This window comes from Solea solea, chromosome 11 (assembly GCF_958295425.1).
Source record: "Solea solea chromosome 11, fSolSol10.1, whole genome shotgun sequence".
Taxonomy (NCBI): domain Eukaryota; kingdom Metazoa; phylum Chordata; class Actinopteri; order Pleuronectiformes; family Soleidae; genus Solea; species Solea solea.
This window is the reverse complement of record NC_081144.1, coordinates 24891623-24910449: the sequence shown is the minus strand read 5'-3', so window position 1 is coordinate 24910449 and position 18827 is coordinate 24891623. Positions and strand designations below refer to the sequence as shown.

At 44.3% G+C, this 18827-nt stretch overlaps 3 protein-coding genes across 3 annotated transcripts; 1 reads left to right on the top strand and 2 right to left on the bottom strand.

The window, feature by feature from the left end:
- Nucleotides 1-63: 63 nt before the first annotated feature.
- rfc2 (replication factor C (activator 1) 2) lies at nt 64-2547 on the bottom strand. The gene is made up of 6 exons (XM_058643681.1): nt 2140-2547; nt 1952-2057; nt 1576-1677; nt 999-1257; nt 651-911; nt 64-326 (listed from the first exon to the last, which is right to left on the bottom strand). The coding sequence occupies exons 1-6, from the start codon at nt 2372-2374 to the stop codon at nt 216-218; spliced, it is 1074 nt and encodes a 357-aa protein (XP_058499664.1). The 5' UTR covers nt 2375-2547; the 3' UTR covers nt 64-215.
- Nucleotides 2548-2703: 156 nt separating this feature from the next.
- Nucleotides 2704-12749, top strand: usp11 (ubiquitin specific peptidase 11). Its single transcript, XM_058643672.1, has 21 exons — nt 2704-2950; nt 3898-4007; nt 4138-4268; nt 4346-4463; nt 4964-5109; nt 5204-5265; nt 5633-5732; nt 5871-6044; nt 6604-6762; nt 6862-7086; nt 7169-7252; nt 7408-7502; nt 7589-7915; nt 7994-8097; nt 8454-8948; nt 9034-9104; nt 9785-9897; nt 10001-10150; nt 10750-10865; nt 11031-11119; nt 11523-12749. The coding sequence occupies exons 1-21, from the start codon at nt 2841-2843 to the stop codon at nt 11721-11723; spliced, it is 3180 nt and encodes a 1059-aa protein (XP_058499655.1). The 5' UTR covers nt 2704-2840; the 3' UTR covers nt 11724-12749.
- A 943-nt stretch (nt 12750-13692) lies between these two features.
- Nucleotides 13693-18452, bottom strand: zgc:86609 (ER membrane protein complex subunit 3-like). Its single transcript, XM_058643112.1, has 9 exons — nt 18343-18452; nt 16968-17166; nt 16797-16854; nt 16401-16494; nt 15674-15778; nt 15515-15596; nt 15275-15354; nt 15052-15134; nt 13693-14497 (listed from the first exon to the last, which is right to left on the bottom strand). The coding sequence occupies exons 2-9, from the start codon at nt 17120-17122 to the stop codon at nt 14369-14371; spliced, it is 786 nt and encodes a 261-aa protein (XP_058499095.1). The 5' UTR covers nt 17123-17166; nt 18343-18452; the 3' UTR covers nt 13693-14368.
- Nucleotides 18453-18827: the final 375 nt, after the last annotated feature.

Sequence of the window (18827 nt, the reverse complement as noted above, 5' to 3'; positions counted from 1 at the left end):
CTTCCCTCACTTTTCAAATTAAAAGTCACTTTTTTTTTTTTTTTTACAGTTTTAACATCACAATGAAAAGTTTGTATTTTTTTATTCAAAAATTATACATTTACATGTCACATTTTTACATAGTTTTGCCTCCAAGACACTGAGTCACTGTGGTGTGAAACAAGACGCGAGACGTTTATCTGGCTGAAAAACAAGAGGGCGGGGCTTAGCAGGATTCAGCTGGCAGGGGGCGCTATGGTCTTACTGCAGAGTCGAGCGAGCAGTCCGGCCATCTGCAGCAGAGAGTTCACGCCTTCAGCCACACGCATGTGAGTATAACCGATTTCCTGCAGGAGGGAAGAGACGTCACTTTTCAGAATTAAACTCAGATTTTCTTTGTGTAAATGAAAATCCAACCCTGCAGTTTTCAAACTAAAAGTCTGTTTCTAGCCTCCACACTTAAATACAACCAATCCATGCTAAAACACAGTCTGCAGTTGTCAAAATAAAAGTCTCACATTTCCTTTGTCCAACTTACAATACAGGCAGTTTTCAAAACACTCAAATGTCAAAAGAGTTTGTTTGTCCATATTAAAAGAAAATAAGCAGTGTGGACTACAGGCGTAACTAAAGCAACAGCGGTGTGTTTTAAACCTGGAGCTCCGTCCCACCTTAATGAACTCCAGCTTGAGGAACTCGGCCATGTTGAAGGTCTTACAGACCCTGAAGATGTTCCCGATGACGTCCTCTGGAGAGTAGCCCAGCGACCACAGCTGCTCCACCACCTTATACGCCTCGTCGATGTTTCCCTCCACACAGTGTCCCAGCATGCTTTTCACCAGCAGGGGGTGTGGCTCGTCGCACACCTTGAACACGTTCTCGCTGCTGATGTAGCCAAAGCCAGAGTGTGTGGACTGCAGGTTGTTCAACGCCTGAACAATACAGACAAAAGAATAAAGGATCAGGCGGGAAAAAGACGACCTGACGACCGAGGCGAGTGCCGGACTCCGCCCCCTCACCTGTCTCATGTCTCCCTGGGCGGTGAAGATGATGGCCTCCAGCCCGTCATCGGACACGGACAGACGTTCCTTCTCCACCACGTCCTGCAGCCGCGCGAGGATCTGACCGTCCGTCAGTTTGGAGTAACGCAGCACGGCGCAGCGCGACTGGATCGGCTCGATGATTTTATCGGAGGCGTTGCAGGCGAGAGCGAAGCGAGTCGTCTTCGAGTAGATCTCCATGATCCTCCGGAGAGCCTGCTGAGCTCCATCTGTCATACTGAGAGAGGAAGACAACGGAGGCGTGAATACATGTGACGTTAGTAAACCACTCACTCTCCCACACCAAAGTCCACTGATGTTTAAATCAATGATTTGTTGATCCACTGCTGCCTCCATCACTAAAGTCAAATGTCTGATTTTGTCACTTCCTTTGTTCAGATTGACCTCAGTGACTCAAAGTAACCACACGAGGCAGCAGAGGACCAGCAGCTCCTGTGTCCTGCCAGATAAAATCACTGATTTTCTCTATGGACTTCAAGTTTAGGGTTTTACTGTGAAAGGTCACGGGCAGGAAGTGATGTCATGATGGTCTCACCTGTCAGCTTCATCCAGGATGATGATCTTGTGTCGTCCTTTGGGCAGCGTGACTTTCTGCTGAGCAAACATCTTGATCTTGTTCCTCACGGTGTCGATTCCCCTACACACACGCGCACAGACACACACACGTCAGTGGACACAGAGTCAAAGTTATACTGATGATGCCACAGTGAACACTTTACAGATTTATTTTTGATTGTTTCTCTTTATATTTCCCATTTCTCAGATTATGTCCTGTTCCTCAGTGAATAACCAGTTCCTCGGATTATGTCCCTATTGCTGAGACTGTTTCCTCTTCCTCAGGCTATATCTTCTCAGATAATGTCCCTGTACCTGAGATTATGACCCTGTTCCTCAGATTACGTCCCTCTCACCTGTCGTTGGAGGCGTTCAGCTCCAGCACGGCGTCCTTCATGGACGCTCCCAGCAGAGCTCGGGCCAAACACAGGATGCTGGTGGTCTTTCCTGTTCCTGGAGGACCTGCAGTCACATGACCTCAGATTACATTCTTCAGTATGTGTGTGTGGTCACGGACCTGCTATGATTGTGTGTATGCGCGCACCTGCTATGATGATGTTAGGAACGTTTCCCTCTCTGGTAAAAACCTCCAGGCGGCTCACCGTCTCCACGTTCCCCACGATCTGATTCAGTTTCACGGGTCGGTACTTCTCCACCCACGGCAGCTCATAGGAGCCTCCGGAGCTTTTAGACGGACCCTCCCCGGCCTCCGTGCCCGCCTTCGGGCCGCTCTCCGCCGGCCGCTTCTCACTTTCAGTCTCCGCCATCTCCACGTCCATGACGCCGGTGTGTTCCGCTGCTTCAGCCCGCCAACAGACTCTCCTTCCCCGGCGACCGCGCCACAGCAAACTGACGCCTGATTGGCTGAAAGCGACTAGCAAAAAATCTCGCGATATTTAGAATGAGACGTTCTCAGAACGCCGCCCCCGCTACCTTTGATTGGCTGCGGATAGAAGACTGCGAAACCTAATACTGCTATTGTCACATTATATACTGTATATATTATATACTCATTTTAAGTCACGTCTGTCTACGCCCTCTAGTGGAACTGTTGCTAAAGGACCGGAAGTCGTCATCGATACAGACTGACCTGACTTCCTACTTCCGCAAACACCGCTCGTCCGTCGGCTCCAGCTCCAGCAGTTTCCCCGTCTCTCGGTGGTTCAATGCGGCGGCGGACTCCACTCCTGCCCCGGGTCTCTTCCTCCGCACTGCCGAACATTTATGACTGATTGATCCGCAACCATGACGTTCAACAGCCGCTGTTCCGCAGCGGATCCTCCGGGCCTTGAGAGTCAGCGGCGGGAGGTCGAGTCTCTGCTGCGGGAGAGTGAGCTGTGTGTCGGGGACAGTTGGTGAGAGAGAGGGGCTAGCGTGGTAGCTAACGGTTATCCAGCGGCGGTGACCGGGGCTGTTCAACGGCAGGGCCGGCCGCTGCTGTGTCGCTGTCGGTGTGTTAGTGTCGGTGTAACGGTTCGGTGTCGGTTGTTCACCGCTGGTGCTGCTGTTTTTGTTTGTTTCGTTTGTGAGACAGACGCTAACTGGAGCGTTAGCCGCAGCTGCTAACATTAGCCTGTCAACCAGCTGTGAAGAGGCGTTCACGGTCCGGCTCGGAAAAACTTCCACTTTTGTTTTTTACCGGAAACAGCGTCGTATTAGTCAACACGCGCGGTACACGATAACATCGCGACATTGAAGCTGTAATTTACCCGTTTATTTCATAGTAATATACCCGTTTGTCATAATAATTGACCCGTATATGTCGTAATAATTTACCCGTTTATGTCGTAATAATTTACCCGTTTATGTCATAGTAGTTTACCCGTTTATGTCGTAATAATTTACCCGTTGATGTAGTAATAATGTGCCCGTTTACGTCACAATAAAAGTTACATGTGTGACATGTAGCAGTTTATAACTGTTCATAACTGTTATGAACAGTGTTAATAACTCAATATTGACCCACAACACATGTATCGCGTTGTTTAAGCCACGTGTAAACACATTGAGATTAATCATAAGGGATTCACGATATTAATGTGATAACGGTGTCCATTCTTATCTAAATTTTCTGCCACTCAAACTAAGACATCAGTCACTTCCTGGAATCTAAAAATAAATTCCATCAAATCTGAGAATAAGTTATTTTCGTTTTTAATCCGTATATTTAGGGCTGGGTGATGTTTTAGTCTGTATCCCACAGAGCTGCAACTAACTGTTGAAACACATGTTGAAAAATGTTCTCAAGTGTCTTTTTTTTTGTCCTCAAACCAAAGTTATTAAGTGTGAGTGTGTGTTACAGGTACATGGTGGAACGTCGCTGGTTTGATCAGTGGAAAGAATTTGTGGAATCTGGAGACCGGAACTCGTCTTCGTTCCCCGGTCAGATTGACAACACCGAGCTGTTTGAGGGTCAGTGACCTCTGACCCTTTACAGCACCAACAAATGCCTTTCTCATCTAAATTATTATTATTTGTTTTTTTAAATAACATGATAGTTGATGTTAGATGCTGCTAAAAACAAGAAACGTGTTGTCTTCAGAGCTGGACTCGTATCACCTGAAGGATCGTCTGGTGGAGAACGAGGACTTTGTGCTGTTGCCGGCCGAGGCCTGGCACAAGCTGCTGTCCTGGTACGGCCTGGTGGACGGTCAGCCGCCGCTGGAACGCAAGGTGACCGCACGACACGACGCTGTGACGCACACTCTGTCTGTGGAGACATGCTTTAACTGTGTGTGTGTGTGTCTCAGGTGGTGGACCTGCCCAGCACCATGAAGGTAGAGGTTTACCCCGTCGAAATCTTCCTCTGTCTTCATAGCGACATGGAGAACGTCGTCACTGCTCCGTTCAGCCGCACTGACGACATCTGTGAGTGTGTGTGTGTATGTGTTTGTGTGTGAGTGTAGTAGGGTTGCACAATTCCAGGACTTTTCTGTTGTAGCATTAACTTTGGTTGAGGGAGAGTGAGACACAAGTCTTGTGTAATAAAGTCTTCAATCACCTATGATATCTCACTGTGCTCGCAGGGACACAGGAGCTGCTGGTCCTCTGCTGCCTCGTGTGGTCACTTTGTGTCACTGAGGTCAATCTGAACCAAGGATTTCAAAAATGTATTTCAACAAAATAAGACATTTGAACCTAGTGATGGAGGCGCTCCTGTGTGCTGTGATGTTAAAATCACTGTTTTTCTCTGTGGAGAGTGAGTGGTTTACAAACTTCAGTTTCCTGTCAAAGTTTAAAAGTTTAAGTTCATTTCAAAAGTTAAAAAAAATTGATGGTGAAGAGTTTTAAGAACTTTCAGCAGATTGAGCGACGCCCTCCAGTGGCCAAAAATGATGTGTTTTTTTTACTTTCTGTCCCCCCCCCAGACTCCATCCAGAAAGCAGTGTGTCAGTCGTTCTCGGTGCCTCCGGGTTCAGAGTGTCGTCTGTGGATGAAGAGTTCAGACAGCAGCTGTGAGCGGCTCAGAAACGTCCACATGAGTGTGTTGGACACGTGTTTGAGTTCGGGGATGGTGAGAAGACACACGCTGTTTATATATGAAACATGTTCAGAGACACTTCCTCATAACAAATGAGCTGGAACATGCCTCTGTGTGTGTGTGTCAGACAGTGATCATGGAGACGAGGAATGCTGATGGTACTTGGCCGAGCTCCAGACCTCAGATCATGTAAGAGCAGCCTCTCTCTCTGTGTTTGTTTTCATATTTTTATCATGTTTATCCTCTGTCTTTTCTATATCATTAAAACATCATCAATTATTATTCAAATAATCCATTATTAATCATTCCGACTACTTTTCAGCTTCTTAAATGTGAATATTTTCAGCTTTCTTTGCTCCATAAAACAAAGAAATCATTTGAGTTTGTGGACAAAAACAAAGACATTTCCAGGTTTGACTGGAACACTGATCAATATTTTCTGACATTTCTGACATGTTTCTACAGACCAGTGGAGTCGCCCCTGGTGGCAGTTCAGTATATTGCTTCTTCTGAGTTGGCCTCTGTGAGGTTAACGTGAAGTGTTGTTGTTTCTCAGGAGAAACTCTGTGGAGGAGCAGGAGTCGTACCGAGGTCAGCCTGGAGTTTGTGGCCTCACTAACCTGGGAAACACCTGCTTCATGAACTCTGCTCTACAGGTGAGTTCAAATCCCCACCTGTGTGTGTGTGTGTGTGTGTGTGTGTGTGTGTGTGTGTGTGTGTGTGTGTGTGTGTGTGTCATGATGCGTCATGATCACTGTCTGTTGGTAACTCTGTGTGTGTGTGTGTCTCTGCAGTGTCTGAGCAACACTCCGCCGCTCACCGAGTACTTCCTGCAGAGCTCGTACCTGGAGGAGCTGAACTTTGCGAACCCTCTGGGGATGAAGGGTGAGATCGCCGAGGCCTACGCTGACGTCATCAAACAGATGTGGTCGGGGAGACATTACTCTGTGGTGCCGCGGGTTTTCAAGGTACAGACACATTAACCGCGACTTTGAAGTGACCAGAAAGAGGCTCATGTTTCAGGAGCCTCATATGTGCAGGGACACATAAACACACACACACACGAGTTGTTGATCCACTGCTGCCTCCATCACTAAGTTCAAATGTCTTATTTTGTAAAATTCGGCATTTAAAATCTTTTATTCAGATTGACCTCAGTGACACAAAGTGACCACACGAGGCAGCAGAGGACCAGCAGCTCCTGTGTCCCCGCCAGCTAAAATCAGTGATTTTCTCTATGGGGTTTGGTGTGGGAGAGTGAGCGGTTTACAAACTTGAGTTTCCTGTTGGACAAGTCTGACTAACAGTTAGATAAAGACGTGAACATGTGACGTGAACATCGTAGACTTAAAGTGACGTAGATTTTATCAACGGAGTCTTTTGTTAAAGAGGCTGAACCCTGTTTTTCCTTGTGGCAGCCATTTTGTGTCCACTGGGCACTCACAGCTTTGTGAGCTCTGATTATGTGTCAGTACCTGGTACAACCACACTTATATGACGTGTGTGTGTGTGTGTGTGTGTGTGTAGACAAAGGTGGGTCACTTTGCGTCTCAGTTCCTTGGTTACCAGCAGCACGACAGCCAGGAGCTTCTGTCTTTCCTGCTCGATGGACTTCATGAAGATCTGAACCGAGTCAAAAACAAAGAGTACATCGAGCTGCGGGACGCAGACGGACGTCCTGACCAGGTGAGACACACGCACACACACACACACACACACACACACACACACACACACGGTCAAAAGTGTTTTGTTTTTTTTATTCCTCACCTTCCTGTGTCACAGGAAGTGGCGGAGGAGGCCTGGCGCAACCACCGGCGGCGGAACGACTCGGTGATCGTGGACAAGTTCCACGGCCTCTTCAAGTCCACGCTCGTCTGTCCAGAGTGCCGCAAAGTCTCGGTGACCTTCGACCCCTTCTGCTACCTGAGTGTGCCACTTCCTGTCAGTAAAGAGCGAGTCATGGAGATTTTCTTTGTCTCTCTGGATCCACACGCCAAACCCGTGCAGGTGAACGCTTCAGACATGATACGCACACACACGCACACACACTTACACACGTCAACAATCACGTTAATGTTTGTCTCTGCAGCATCGAGTCGTCGTTCCTAAAGCAGGAAAAGTGTCAGATCTCTGCTCTGCTCTGTCTCACATGACCAACGTACCTGCCTCACAGGTCAGTGTGTGTGTGTGTGTGTGTGTTTGCACAGACCATGATAAAGGAGTATTATGTAACTTTGCTTAATTTAAATGTTTAAACTTGTGTCATATGTTGTCGAAGTGTGTTGAAGGTTAACTGTGTGTGTGTGTGTGTGTGTGTGTGCGTGCCAGATGGTGGTCGCTGACGTCTTCAATCATCGTTTCTATAAAATCTATAACCCTGATGAGTCTCTGAGCTGCATCCTGGACAGAGACGACATCTTTGTGTGAGTTTGTTTGTTTCGGTTTATTTTCTTTATTTCATTATATTTCGTTTATTTCAGTTTATTTATTTCTGTTTGTTTTTTGTCAGATATGAGCTGAGTGAGCAGCAGCAGCAGCAGGAAGAGGAGGAGGAGCAGCAGCAGCAGCAGCAGGAGGAGGAGGAGGAGGAGCAGCAGCAGCAGCAGGAGGAGCAGCAGCAGCAGCAGGAGGAGGAGGAGCAGCAGCAGGAAGAGGAGCAGGGGCAGGAGCCTGTACTTCTCGCTCTCTACCTGCGGGAGCGCTCTCAATACAGAGATTATGGGTCGGGCAGCAGCTCATACGGGACGTCGCTCTTCGGTCACCCGCTGCTCCTCAATGTGCCGCGCAGCAGCTGCAGCCAGGAGGCTCTGTACACACTGTTCCTGCAAAGGCTGGCGTGAGTACATCTGTGTGTGTGTGTGTGTGTTCATCATCTCGACATCAGTTTTTAATACGTGTGTGTGTGTGTGTGTAGACGCTATGTGCGACCTCCTGACCCCTCTGAGGAGTTAGAGGAGGAAGAGGAGGACGACGACGAAGAGGAACTTTACAAAACTCAGACCAACGGCGTCAATGACGGTAAGTCCAGGCTAATTTTCATTAACAGTTAACCTGATATGAATGAAGCTGATTCAAAAACAATGGACTTTTATTTTGAAAATTGCAGGGCTTTATATTGACTTTGAACAGAAAGAAACTGAGACTTTTATTTTGAAAATTGCAGCGCTTTATATTCACTTTGAACAAACAGAAACTTTTATTTTGAAAACCACATGTCACCGTGTTAAATCTACGTGAATTTTCTGATTGTTTTCTTTTTGTGTGCGTGTGCGTGTGTGTGTGTGTGTGTGCGTGCGTGCGTGCGTGCGTGTGTGCGCGTGTGTGTGTGTGTGTGTGTGTGTGTGTGTGTGTGTGTGTGTGTGTGTGTGTGTCAGATGACGCAGACAAAGTGGACAAGTCGTCTCCGTCCGCTCCCTGCTGCACTGACACGCCGCTGGCCAACAGCCAATCACAGGACAGCAGCAGAGCCGCAGAGCCGCTCCCACACCTCAACCACACGCCCTCCTCAGTGGACAACAGCGACCCCATACCAGAGACCAGCAACGGGTCACATGACCAGACTGAGCTCCGCCCCTCCGTCGTCTCCACAAATTGCACGGACGGCGTGGAGCGCGACGCGAGCGAGGAAACGGACGCCAACGTCTCAGAGACGCCGCCACAGCCACAGACCTGTGAGACTGAGGACGAGGAACGAGAGGAGGACAAGCAGGAGGAGGCGCGGTCTCCCAGCCCGTCCACCAATGAGCAGCCGGCAAAGACGAGGGTGTGTCGTAAGAGGAGGAAGAGTCTGTTCAGCATCCAGGCGGTGAACTCTAACGGGACGACAGAGAGAGGGATGGGAGAGGGAGGGAACGCTGTGTCCTTCAGCTGTGAGTGTGTGCACGCACACACACACACACACGCGTCTCACACACACACATGTCTCACAGTAACGTGTGTACCTGTCGTCCTCAGCTCAGCCGTACGTGGCCATCGACTGGGATTCAGACATGAAGAAAAGATTCTACAACGAGAACGAAGCCGAGGTCACTTTGTTTACTTGTGTCTTTAAATACAAATGAGAAATCCCTCAGATTATTAAAGTAATGATTGATATTTAAAGATTGTTTGAGGCTGACTGTCAGTGAAAACATGGCTGCCAGCAGCAGAGACTAAACTGGTTTTATTCTCTTTAACCAAAGACTGGCTTCATAAAATCTACATCAGTTTAAGTCCACGATGTCTACGTCACATGATCACGTCTTTATCTCACTGTGAGACAGGAAACTGAACTTTGTAAACCACTCACTCTCCCACACCAAAGCTCATCAGTGAATTTACCTGGCGGGGACACAGGAGCTGCTGGTCTACTGCTGCCTCGTGTGGTCACTTTGTGTCACTTAAATACATCTAAATTAAGATTAGAATGCCGTAGTGACAAAATAAGACATTTGAATGTAGTGATGGAGGCAGCAGTAGACCTGCAGCTCCAGCTAAAATCACTGATTTTCTCTGTGAGCTTTGGTGTGGGAGAGTGAGTGGTTTACAAAGTCTGTCTAAAGACGTGAACATGTTCTTTATTAGCTGGACATTTTCAGCCATGTTGTCACTGTGGCGCTTGGAGAAATGGGGTATAATATGTCTCCTTTAAAAACCTGAACTGCCCCTTTAATGTCTCTCCATATCAGAGGTTTACATTTGTGTTTGTTTTTTCTTCTTCTGTCAGAAATATGTGAAACACGCCAGCATGGACGTTCCTCAGCAGCAGACCACGGTGCAGCTGCAGGAGTGCATCGAGCTGTTCACCACTGTGGAGACACTGGAGGAGGAGAACCCATGGTAACACACACACACACACACACACACACACACACACTCTCTGTCTCTGTGGTGAGTTTGTATGACGACCTGTGTGTGTGTGTGTGTGTGTGTGTGTCATCAGGTACTGTCCGGTGTGTAAGAAACACCAGTTGGCCACTAAGAAGCTGGACCTGTGGTCTCTGCCTGAGGTCCTCATCATTCACCTCAAGAGGTTTTCTTACACCAAGTTCACCAGAGAGAAACTTGACAGCATCGTGGATTTTCCCCTCAGGTGCCGCCACACACTCACACTTTTATTTTGAAAATTGCAGTTATTTTATCCAGCGCAGACAAAAACCAAACCTGAGGCTTTTAGTTTGAAAAAACATGGGGTTGTATTTGGAGTGTGGGCAAATAGAAATTGAGGCTTTTGTTTTGATCACTGGAAGGTTGTATATTTTTGTGTGATTGAATGAATGATCACAAACAGGGACTTTTATTTTGAAACCATGGGCTTGCATTTTAGTCAGGGCAAAGAGAAGACAGAGAGACTTTTATTTTGGAAAACCACAGGATTGTCATTTGCACAGATGAAGAGAAAATATAGAGCTGCAACTAACGATTATTTTCATAATTCATCATTCGATTCATGGATAAATCGTTTAGTCCATAAAATATCCCAAAACCTTTAAAAATGTTGATCGGTGTTCGTCAAATCTTGGTTTAATCATGATGAATCGATTGATCGATTAATAATCGATCAATCGATTAATTGTTTCAGCTCTCGAAAGATACTTTTATTTTGAAAGGGTCTAGTTCAGTTTGATAAAGTCGTGAAGAAACATTGCGATGTGTCCTTGTGTCATTGTCTTGTTGTTGCCGTGGTTACAGAGGCCTGGACTTCTCCAGCTGTCTTCTGAGGAAACATCTGTCAAATGAGGAGCCTCCGAGCTGCTATGACCTCATCGCTGTGTCCAATCACTACGGAGGACTGAGGGACGGACACTGTAAGTGTGTGTGTGTGTGTGTGTGTGGACGTCAGGTAGCTGTGGCTAATGTTAGCATTAATCAGCAGTGTAATCTACAGACACCAGCAGGGGGCAGTGCTGTGTGAAGGAGTTGTTGTGACAATAAATCGTAATAATGACGTGTTTTTGTTTGTGTCTCTCCAGACACCAGCTACGCTAAGAACAAGGACAACGCTCAGTGGTATTACTTTGACGATAGTAAAGTGACCTTTGCCTCCGAGGACCAGATCGTGGTCAGTGTCCGAACTTTGTTTCTTTAAGTTTGAAAAGTCGTAGAATAATGGGACTAAAATAACTGCGTCCATGATCAAAGTACTGAACATATTTTGACTGATTTAATTCTTTATTTTTGACGTCTTACCGTACACTGTTTTACCCATTTTAACGTCTTACTTTACGATGTTTTTACATTTTTGACATCTTAGGACATTTTGGTTATGGGTTGGACGTGGTGTGTGATGTTTTGATGTCCTTAACATATTACTATGTCTTTTTTACGTCACTATACTGTGAAGATTTAGCGTTGATTTTGACATATCGTGATGTTGCGATAAAGTCGTCGTACCTAGCGTGGCATTTAGGAGACGTGAGGATTATTATTAACTAATAACGTTGATTATTGATCGTGTTCCACAGACCAACGCTGCCTACGTCTTGTTTTACCACCGACAAGATAAACTCAGAAAACCCACGCTGCCCCCGCCCACCACAAGCTCCGCCTCCTCCTCTGCCCCTCAGCTTGCCAACGACATCACTTCCGGCAAAGATGACGGCACAGATTTGGGCGCCGCCTCCTCCTCTGCCTCCGCCTCTTACATCACCATGGAAACGAACTAAATAAGAGCGAGAGTTTGACTGTGATGTAATGACTGTTTTTTTTTTACTTAAGTCATTTATCAACAACACTTGAACTTTGACCTCTCAGTTCTGCTCTGGACTTTAAAGGGACAGTTCAGGGTTTTTACGTGAGATAATCTACGATTTAAGATGACACAGATTTTATTAATGCAGTTTTTCACACAAAAAAACAATGAACTGTCCCTTTACAATGAGTCATTCTGGATTCTCAGGTAGATTCATCAGGTTTTTGTTTTTCAGGAAACGTTAAATTAATCTGCTTAAAAAATATCTACTGTTTCCACTTTAAATAAATGATCAGTTCATATTTTTATTTCAAAATAAGACTTCAGATGTTAATGTTTTAAAAAGAAGCTTTAAAGTTTTTTTTCCCAGTGATAAAATAAAAATAACTTTCATATTTCTGTTGTGTACCTAATATTTAGGTCGATTTCTGCTTTAAATTCATTTTTGTTTTAGCACAATTTTAATTCATTCCATTTACCATGAAATTTAGACAAAGACGTCTTTGACGTTTCTGTTTGCTGTATTTAATAAATAAACGTATCTGAACGTTAAATTCATCATGAAATAGTTTTACAATAATCTGCTTTATTTTGAAAATCATGGTGAATGTGTCATGGAGGTTGGAGCAGAGAGCATCATAGGAAACAGAGTTATTTTGAAGCTGCCACAGACCATAAATGAGTCTTTCTCTGTTCATTATGATTGTTTTCTTTGTATTTATATTTTTGTTCTTGAATGAATTTATTGATGGACAGGTGCAGGACATGAAGACGCTTCTTATTGTTGTTTTTGTTTGTATTTATAGATCAAACGGTCTGGGCTTGATCTCTGTAAACACCAGCTGTGTACAGTATTTTTCTAACATCTTCATTATTATTATTCTTCCTGGGTGGAACCAGCAGGGGGCGCTTTCTCTTTATTCTTCCCTGTCAAATATCAGATGAAATATTTTATTGTACTTTCAATTTTTTTATATGAATAAAAAGATTGTTTTCATCATCGTCTTTTATGTAAAATTTAATCTCACAGCAGGCGAGCGGTCAACTTCTGTTTCTGTTTGGACAACTTTCTATAAGATGACTTTTTTGTCTCATTTTGGACGAAATACTAAAGTATGACCTTTTCGTCTCATTTTGGACAACCTACTACACTAACTTTTTCCGTCTCATTTGGGACTTTTTTTGTCAAAATTTGGACGACATTCAAAAGTATGACTTTTTTGTCAAATTTTGGACGACATACTAAAGTATGACTTTTTCGTCTCATTTTGGACGACATACTAAAGTAGGACTTTTTTGTCACATATTGGACTACATACAGAACTATGCCTTCTTTTGTCTCATTTTGGACGACATACTAAACTATGACTTTTTTGTCAAAATTTGGACAACATACTAAAGTATGACTTTTTCGTCTCATTTTGGACGACATACTAAAGTAGGACTTTTTTGTCACATATTGGACTACATACAGAACTATGCCTTCTTTTGTCTCATTTTGGACGACATACTAAACTATGACTTTTTTGTCAAAATTTGGACAAACTAAAGTATGACTTTTTCGTCTCATTTTGGACGACATACTAAAGTAGGACTTTTTCATCTCATTTTGGACGACATACTAAAGTAGGACTTTTTTGTCACATATTGGACTACATACAGAACTATGCCTTCTTTTGTCTCATTTTGGACGACATACTAAACTATGACTTTTTTGTCAAAATTTGGACAACATACTAAAGTATGACTTTTTCGTCTCATTTTGGACGACATACTAAAGTAGGACTTTTTTGTCACATATTGGACTACATACAGAACTATGCCTTCTTTTGTCTCATTTTGGACGACATACTAAACTATGACTTTGTCTCACCATGTGTTATGGTGTCACAGAAAGGTCGTGACCTGCTGTTGCAGAATGACAGATGACATAACTCCAGTGGTGAGTGATTGGCACATTTATTGAAGTGTGGCGTCAGTGAGGAAATAGAAGGCGCTAACAGTCCAGCAGGGTGATGACAACAAACACACCTGCGTCACGTATAAAGCTCCTCTCCTCCTTTGAGCGCTGAAACGTCCCAGTCGTCTTTGAACGCTGCGTCTGAGCTGTGAAACCACGAAACTCGTGCAGAGAAACGTTTTCCTGAGGATTCGTGTGAAGGAACTCAGACCTCGTCCACAAACGTCTTTTCTTCTCTGGAACACAGAACTCACAAACACTGATCCAACATGTGACACTAAAACGCTGAGTCATGGACTTATTTTACTATTATTTTGAAGAAAGTTGGCTAAGAAACATTCTGCAAAAGCCTATAAATTAACATTGATCTGTTTTTTACTTAATATAAATGATCAAATGACATTTTTTGTGCCGTTATATTAAATAATAAGGTTAAAGTTCAGAGCCTGAATCTTTTTAAAGACCCGTGAATGTCTCTTTTACAGACAACAAATATATTCTATGTTTGTGTATATTTTGTGAAGGCACTGAAGGACGTGACTCAAAGTGTTTGAGGTAGTAAATTTATATATTGATGTGTGGACTTTGTGAGGACTGTGTTCCAGAACCTTCCACTGGCAGAACTCAGGTGTTGCAGGAAAGTTTGGTCGGTGGTCGTTCTAAAACATGGCCGACTTCACCTCCTGACTGAAGAAGTTTCCAAAGTTGAGGTCTCTGGTCATCAGCTCCTCCTCCACGTTCTCCAGCGCCCACTTGTGTTCCACGATCTCCAGAGCCTCCCACTCACTCTGAAGCCAACAACGACACCAAACATCCCATCATCATCATCAAATAACAAAAACAATAACTCAACAAGAGTCAGCCTGAGACACAGAACAAGCCATGTCCACGTCTTTATCTCAACATGAAAGTGAAGTTTGTAAACCGCTCACTCTCCCTCACCAAAGTCCAGAGAGAAAATCAGTGATTTTAGCTCGCGGAGACACAGGATCTGCTGGTCTGCTGCTGCCTCGTGTGGTCACTTTGTGTCACTGAATTCATTTGAATTTGAAGGATTTTAAATGCCGAAGTGACAAAATAAGACTTTTAAAACTCCTGTGTGCCGTGATGTTAAAATCACTGATTTTCTCTATGGGGTTTGGTGTGGGAGAGTGAGTGGTTTAAAACCTCAGTTTCCTGTCTAATCTCTCTGTGCTGCACTGCAATTGGTGAAAAATCTGTGTAAATGAAGTAAAATCCTTTCTTTGATCATTGGCTTTGTATAATGATGACAAATTATTGTGGAATTATTGATCAATCAATTGAATCTCTCTAAATGTCGCCGTCTTTATGAAGGTCTCACCTTAAAGGCCTTGTTGGGGTCAGGGGGCATCGCCATGGCAGCACCAGTCATCTGATCCTGCATGAGCCGCGACTGATCAGCAGCTGTGAACGACAACACATGCATTTCAGCTTTTATTATTATAATAATATTATTTTCTCATTCACATAAAACATGGACAGCAATGATTAAAAACCTACTTTAATCAGTTTTTAAAGGTCAGAGGTCATAAACACTGACTCACCGTTGTCTTGTCCCAGTATGAGGCTGTACATGCTCCTCAGTCCAAACACGTTCAGGAAGTACCAGGACGCAGAACTCACCCTGAACACACACACACACACACACACAACACAACACAACACAACACAACACAACACACACACACACACAGTGGAGAATCACGTGTGGTTTCAGCTTTTTCTCACATTTTTATCGATCAGTAAAGAAAACAGTGATCAGACTCATGGATTATCAAAGTTACCAGGAGGCGTCGAGTGACAGCAGGTCGATTCCTCTCTGTAACATGGGCTTAAACCTCAGTGTCAGAGGGAATGGCACCTTTGCTGAAACACAACAACACAACAGTTATTTAGTGATAAACAAAGACATAACACTAATGATTGACAGCTGGAGAACTCACTGATGACGAATCCAGAGAACGCCCAGTTTATCCATCCACCGATCACAATCATGGGCAGAACGTTGGTCAAGTTTCCCTTCATCATGTCTGTCAACATGCTGGTGTCTGACACACACACACGCACACACACACACACACACACACACACACACACACAGAGAGACAACACAGAGAGACAACACAGACACACACACACACACACAGAGAGACAACACAGACAACACACAGACAACACACACACACACAGACAACACAGACAGACAACACACAAACAACACAGACACACGCACACACACACAGACAACACAGACACACACACAGACACACACAGAGACAACACAGACACACACACACAACGAGAGACAACAGACACGCGCGCACACAGAGAGACAACACAGACACGCGCGCACACAGACAACACAGACACGCGCGCACACACACAACACAGACACACACACAAACACAGACACACACACACAGAGACACAAGTTAGAAAAACAATAGTTAGCAAATATTTCACATTGTGAAATGTTAGATAAAGATGAGTCAAAAGTTAAATATTAACTAAAATTACAGCCAAAAGTTAACAAAGAAGAACAACAGTAAACAAAGACGAGAATTATACCCAATAATCAAACTATAATCAACCATTCAAACCAATAATAACACAGTTAAAGACAAACACAATCCTGAAAATTCACGGTAAAGAAAAAAAACACACACACACCTGTCATAGGGTTCTTGGGGACGACCTTCCTCTTGACCTTCTTAAAGAATCCCGTCTCTACGTTGTTGAAGTAATGTTTCCTCATGGCGAAAGACTGAAACAGTAAAAACACACAACAGACCATGTCAGACCACATTGGACCACATCTGACTGCGTCAGACCACGTCAGACCAACAGGAAGTCCACCATTTTGGATTCTGTCCATATTTTCACAACAGAAAGTTAGAAAAAGTGTTACCTAGTGGGAACACAAAATATCCAAGTTTGTTTTTGTTTTTTCTTAATCTATAATTCCTGCAAATGTCATTGTCAATCACCCGGGAGTCTAAATCTGTCAATGCGCCACCTAGTGGCAACAGGAAAAATCTTCAGTGACAATCGTGTGTATTTATTTACCTGTCGGGGAATGTACTTCCCGTTCTCTCGGAGGATGCGGCTGCGCAGGAGAACCTGACTGAACACAGACATGTAGATCACGTTAAAACCAACACAACCAACATCGTCCAACACTTTAACAGCCAATCAGAGCAAGGGAGGGAGGGGGGCGGAGCTCAGACAAACTGTCACCTGTCAGAGACCTGCTCCAGCTCAACCTTCTTGTCGCTGTGGAGCAGCTGCGTGACGTAGTGACGGATGATCCCGACGAAGAAGGTGATGAAGACGATGGGCAGAACCACCCACAGACGGATACTGGAGTCCAGTAAGAGCTCTGGACCGGCCATCGCTCTGTCCTCAAGCAGCCAACAGAGACCGACCAGGGGATGCTCTGATGGAGGACAAACACAGAGGACATGAGTGATGCAACTAACTATTATTTTCATAATCATCATCATCATCATCATCATCCTCCGCTTATCCAGGGCCGGGTCGCGGGGGCAGCAGTTTCAGCAAGGGACCCCAAACTTCCCTTTCCCGAGCCACATTGACCAGCTCCGACTGAGGGATCCCGAGGCGTTCCCAGGCCAGAGTGGACATGTAATCTCTCTACCTTGTCCTAGGTCGACCCCGAGGCCTCCTCCCAGCTGGACGTGCCTGATACACCTCCCTTGGGAGGCGTCCAGGAGGCATCCTCACCAGATGCCCGAACCACCTCAACTGGCTCCTTTCAACGTGAAGGAGCAGCGGTTCTACTCCGAGCTCCCCCCGGATGAACGAGCTTCTCACCCCATCTCTAAGGGAAAAGCCAGCCACTCTCCTGAGGAATCCCATTTCGGCCGCTTGTACCTGCGATCTCGTTCTTTCGGTCAAGACCCAACCTTCATGACCATAGGTGAGGGTAGGAACGAGGATTGACCGGTAGATTGAGAGCTTTGCATTCCGGCTCAGCTCTCTTTTCGTCACAACCGTGCGGTAAAGCCGATGCAATACCGCACCAGCCGCTCCGATATTGTACACTTGACTGTATGAAATGTGTTGAACTAATAACGTTTTATTGATAAAGTGAAATGTTTAAAATAAAACAGAGGAGGCCATTTTAAGTCCTGACTGTGGATGAATTGACATAAATAAATTCAAACTTTGACACATAAACTGTGATTTTAAGACAAATACAAAATACTTTTGAGTGAATGCTCTGATCAGTTCAATTGGTCAGTTAAAAACGTAACGTCACCAGATTATACGAACATTTAAACAGTTTCCTGTGCTCAGCTTCCAATATCTCAAAAATAAAATTAAAAAACGAACTAAAATAAGCAGCAGGTTTAAGGAGAAGCTAACGGCTAACAGCTAACTACACCTGGACTCACCTGTTGTTGTTTTTTTTTAAAGTGACCTTCTTCTCCTGACACCTGCGGACAGCTGCTACCGTTAGCATTAGCTTACCTCACTAACCTGCGCACTCTTTCACATTTAAACGACGCTTCCTACAAACGGTGACAGTCCGGTTAGTTTAAGAAATTTCCGTTAGTGAGAAAAATATCCGTGTTTTAATTCAACTTACCACATTTATTAAATCCGAATTGTAAGCGAAGCGAGCGACACGCGACGTAGCTTTAAACAGGCGGAGAGGAAGTAGCTGCTTCCGGTTTAACCGGAAACTCAGCCAAAATAAAACAAATAAAATATAATTATCTTCATATATTAAAATGTTTAGGATTCAAAGACCAAAAAGTAGATTCGTTTTCATTTTGTAATAAAAAAAAAGAAAAGTTAATCAATAATGTCCTACAATTTATTGCATAATTATTAGTGCCAAGATTATTTTTATGCTTAATCCTTGACTGAGAGGAAACCGACTAAAACACACAGATTAAAACTATTGATTTAATCTGAAATGTCAACTCTGACACCCCTGAATAATTTCTAACAAGGTTTTGTATTTCTTTTTTTTTATATACTTGTCACTTGTCTTGTGTTTTCCTGGTTTAGCATAAATCTAATTGTTCTTACTTTAGAAAACATTAAATCTTAGTTTATTTTGAATGA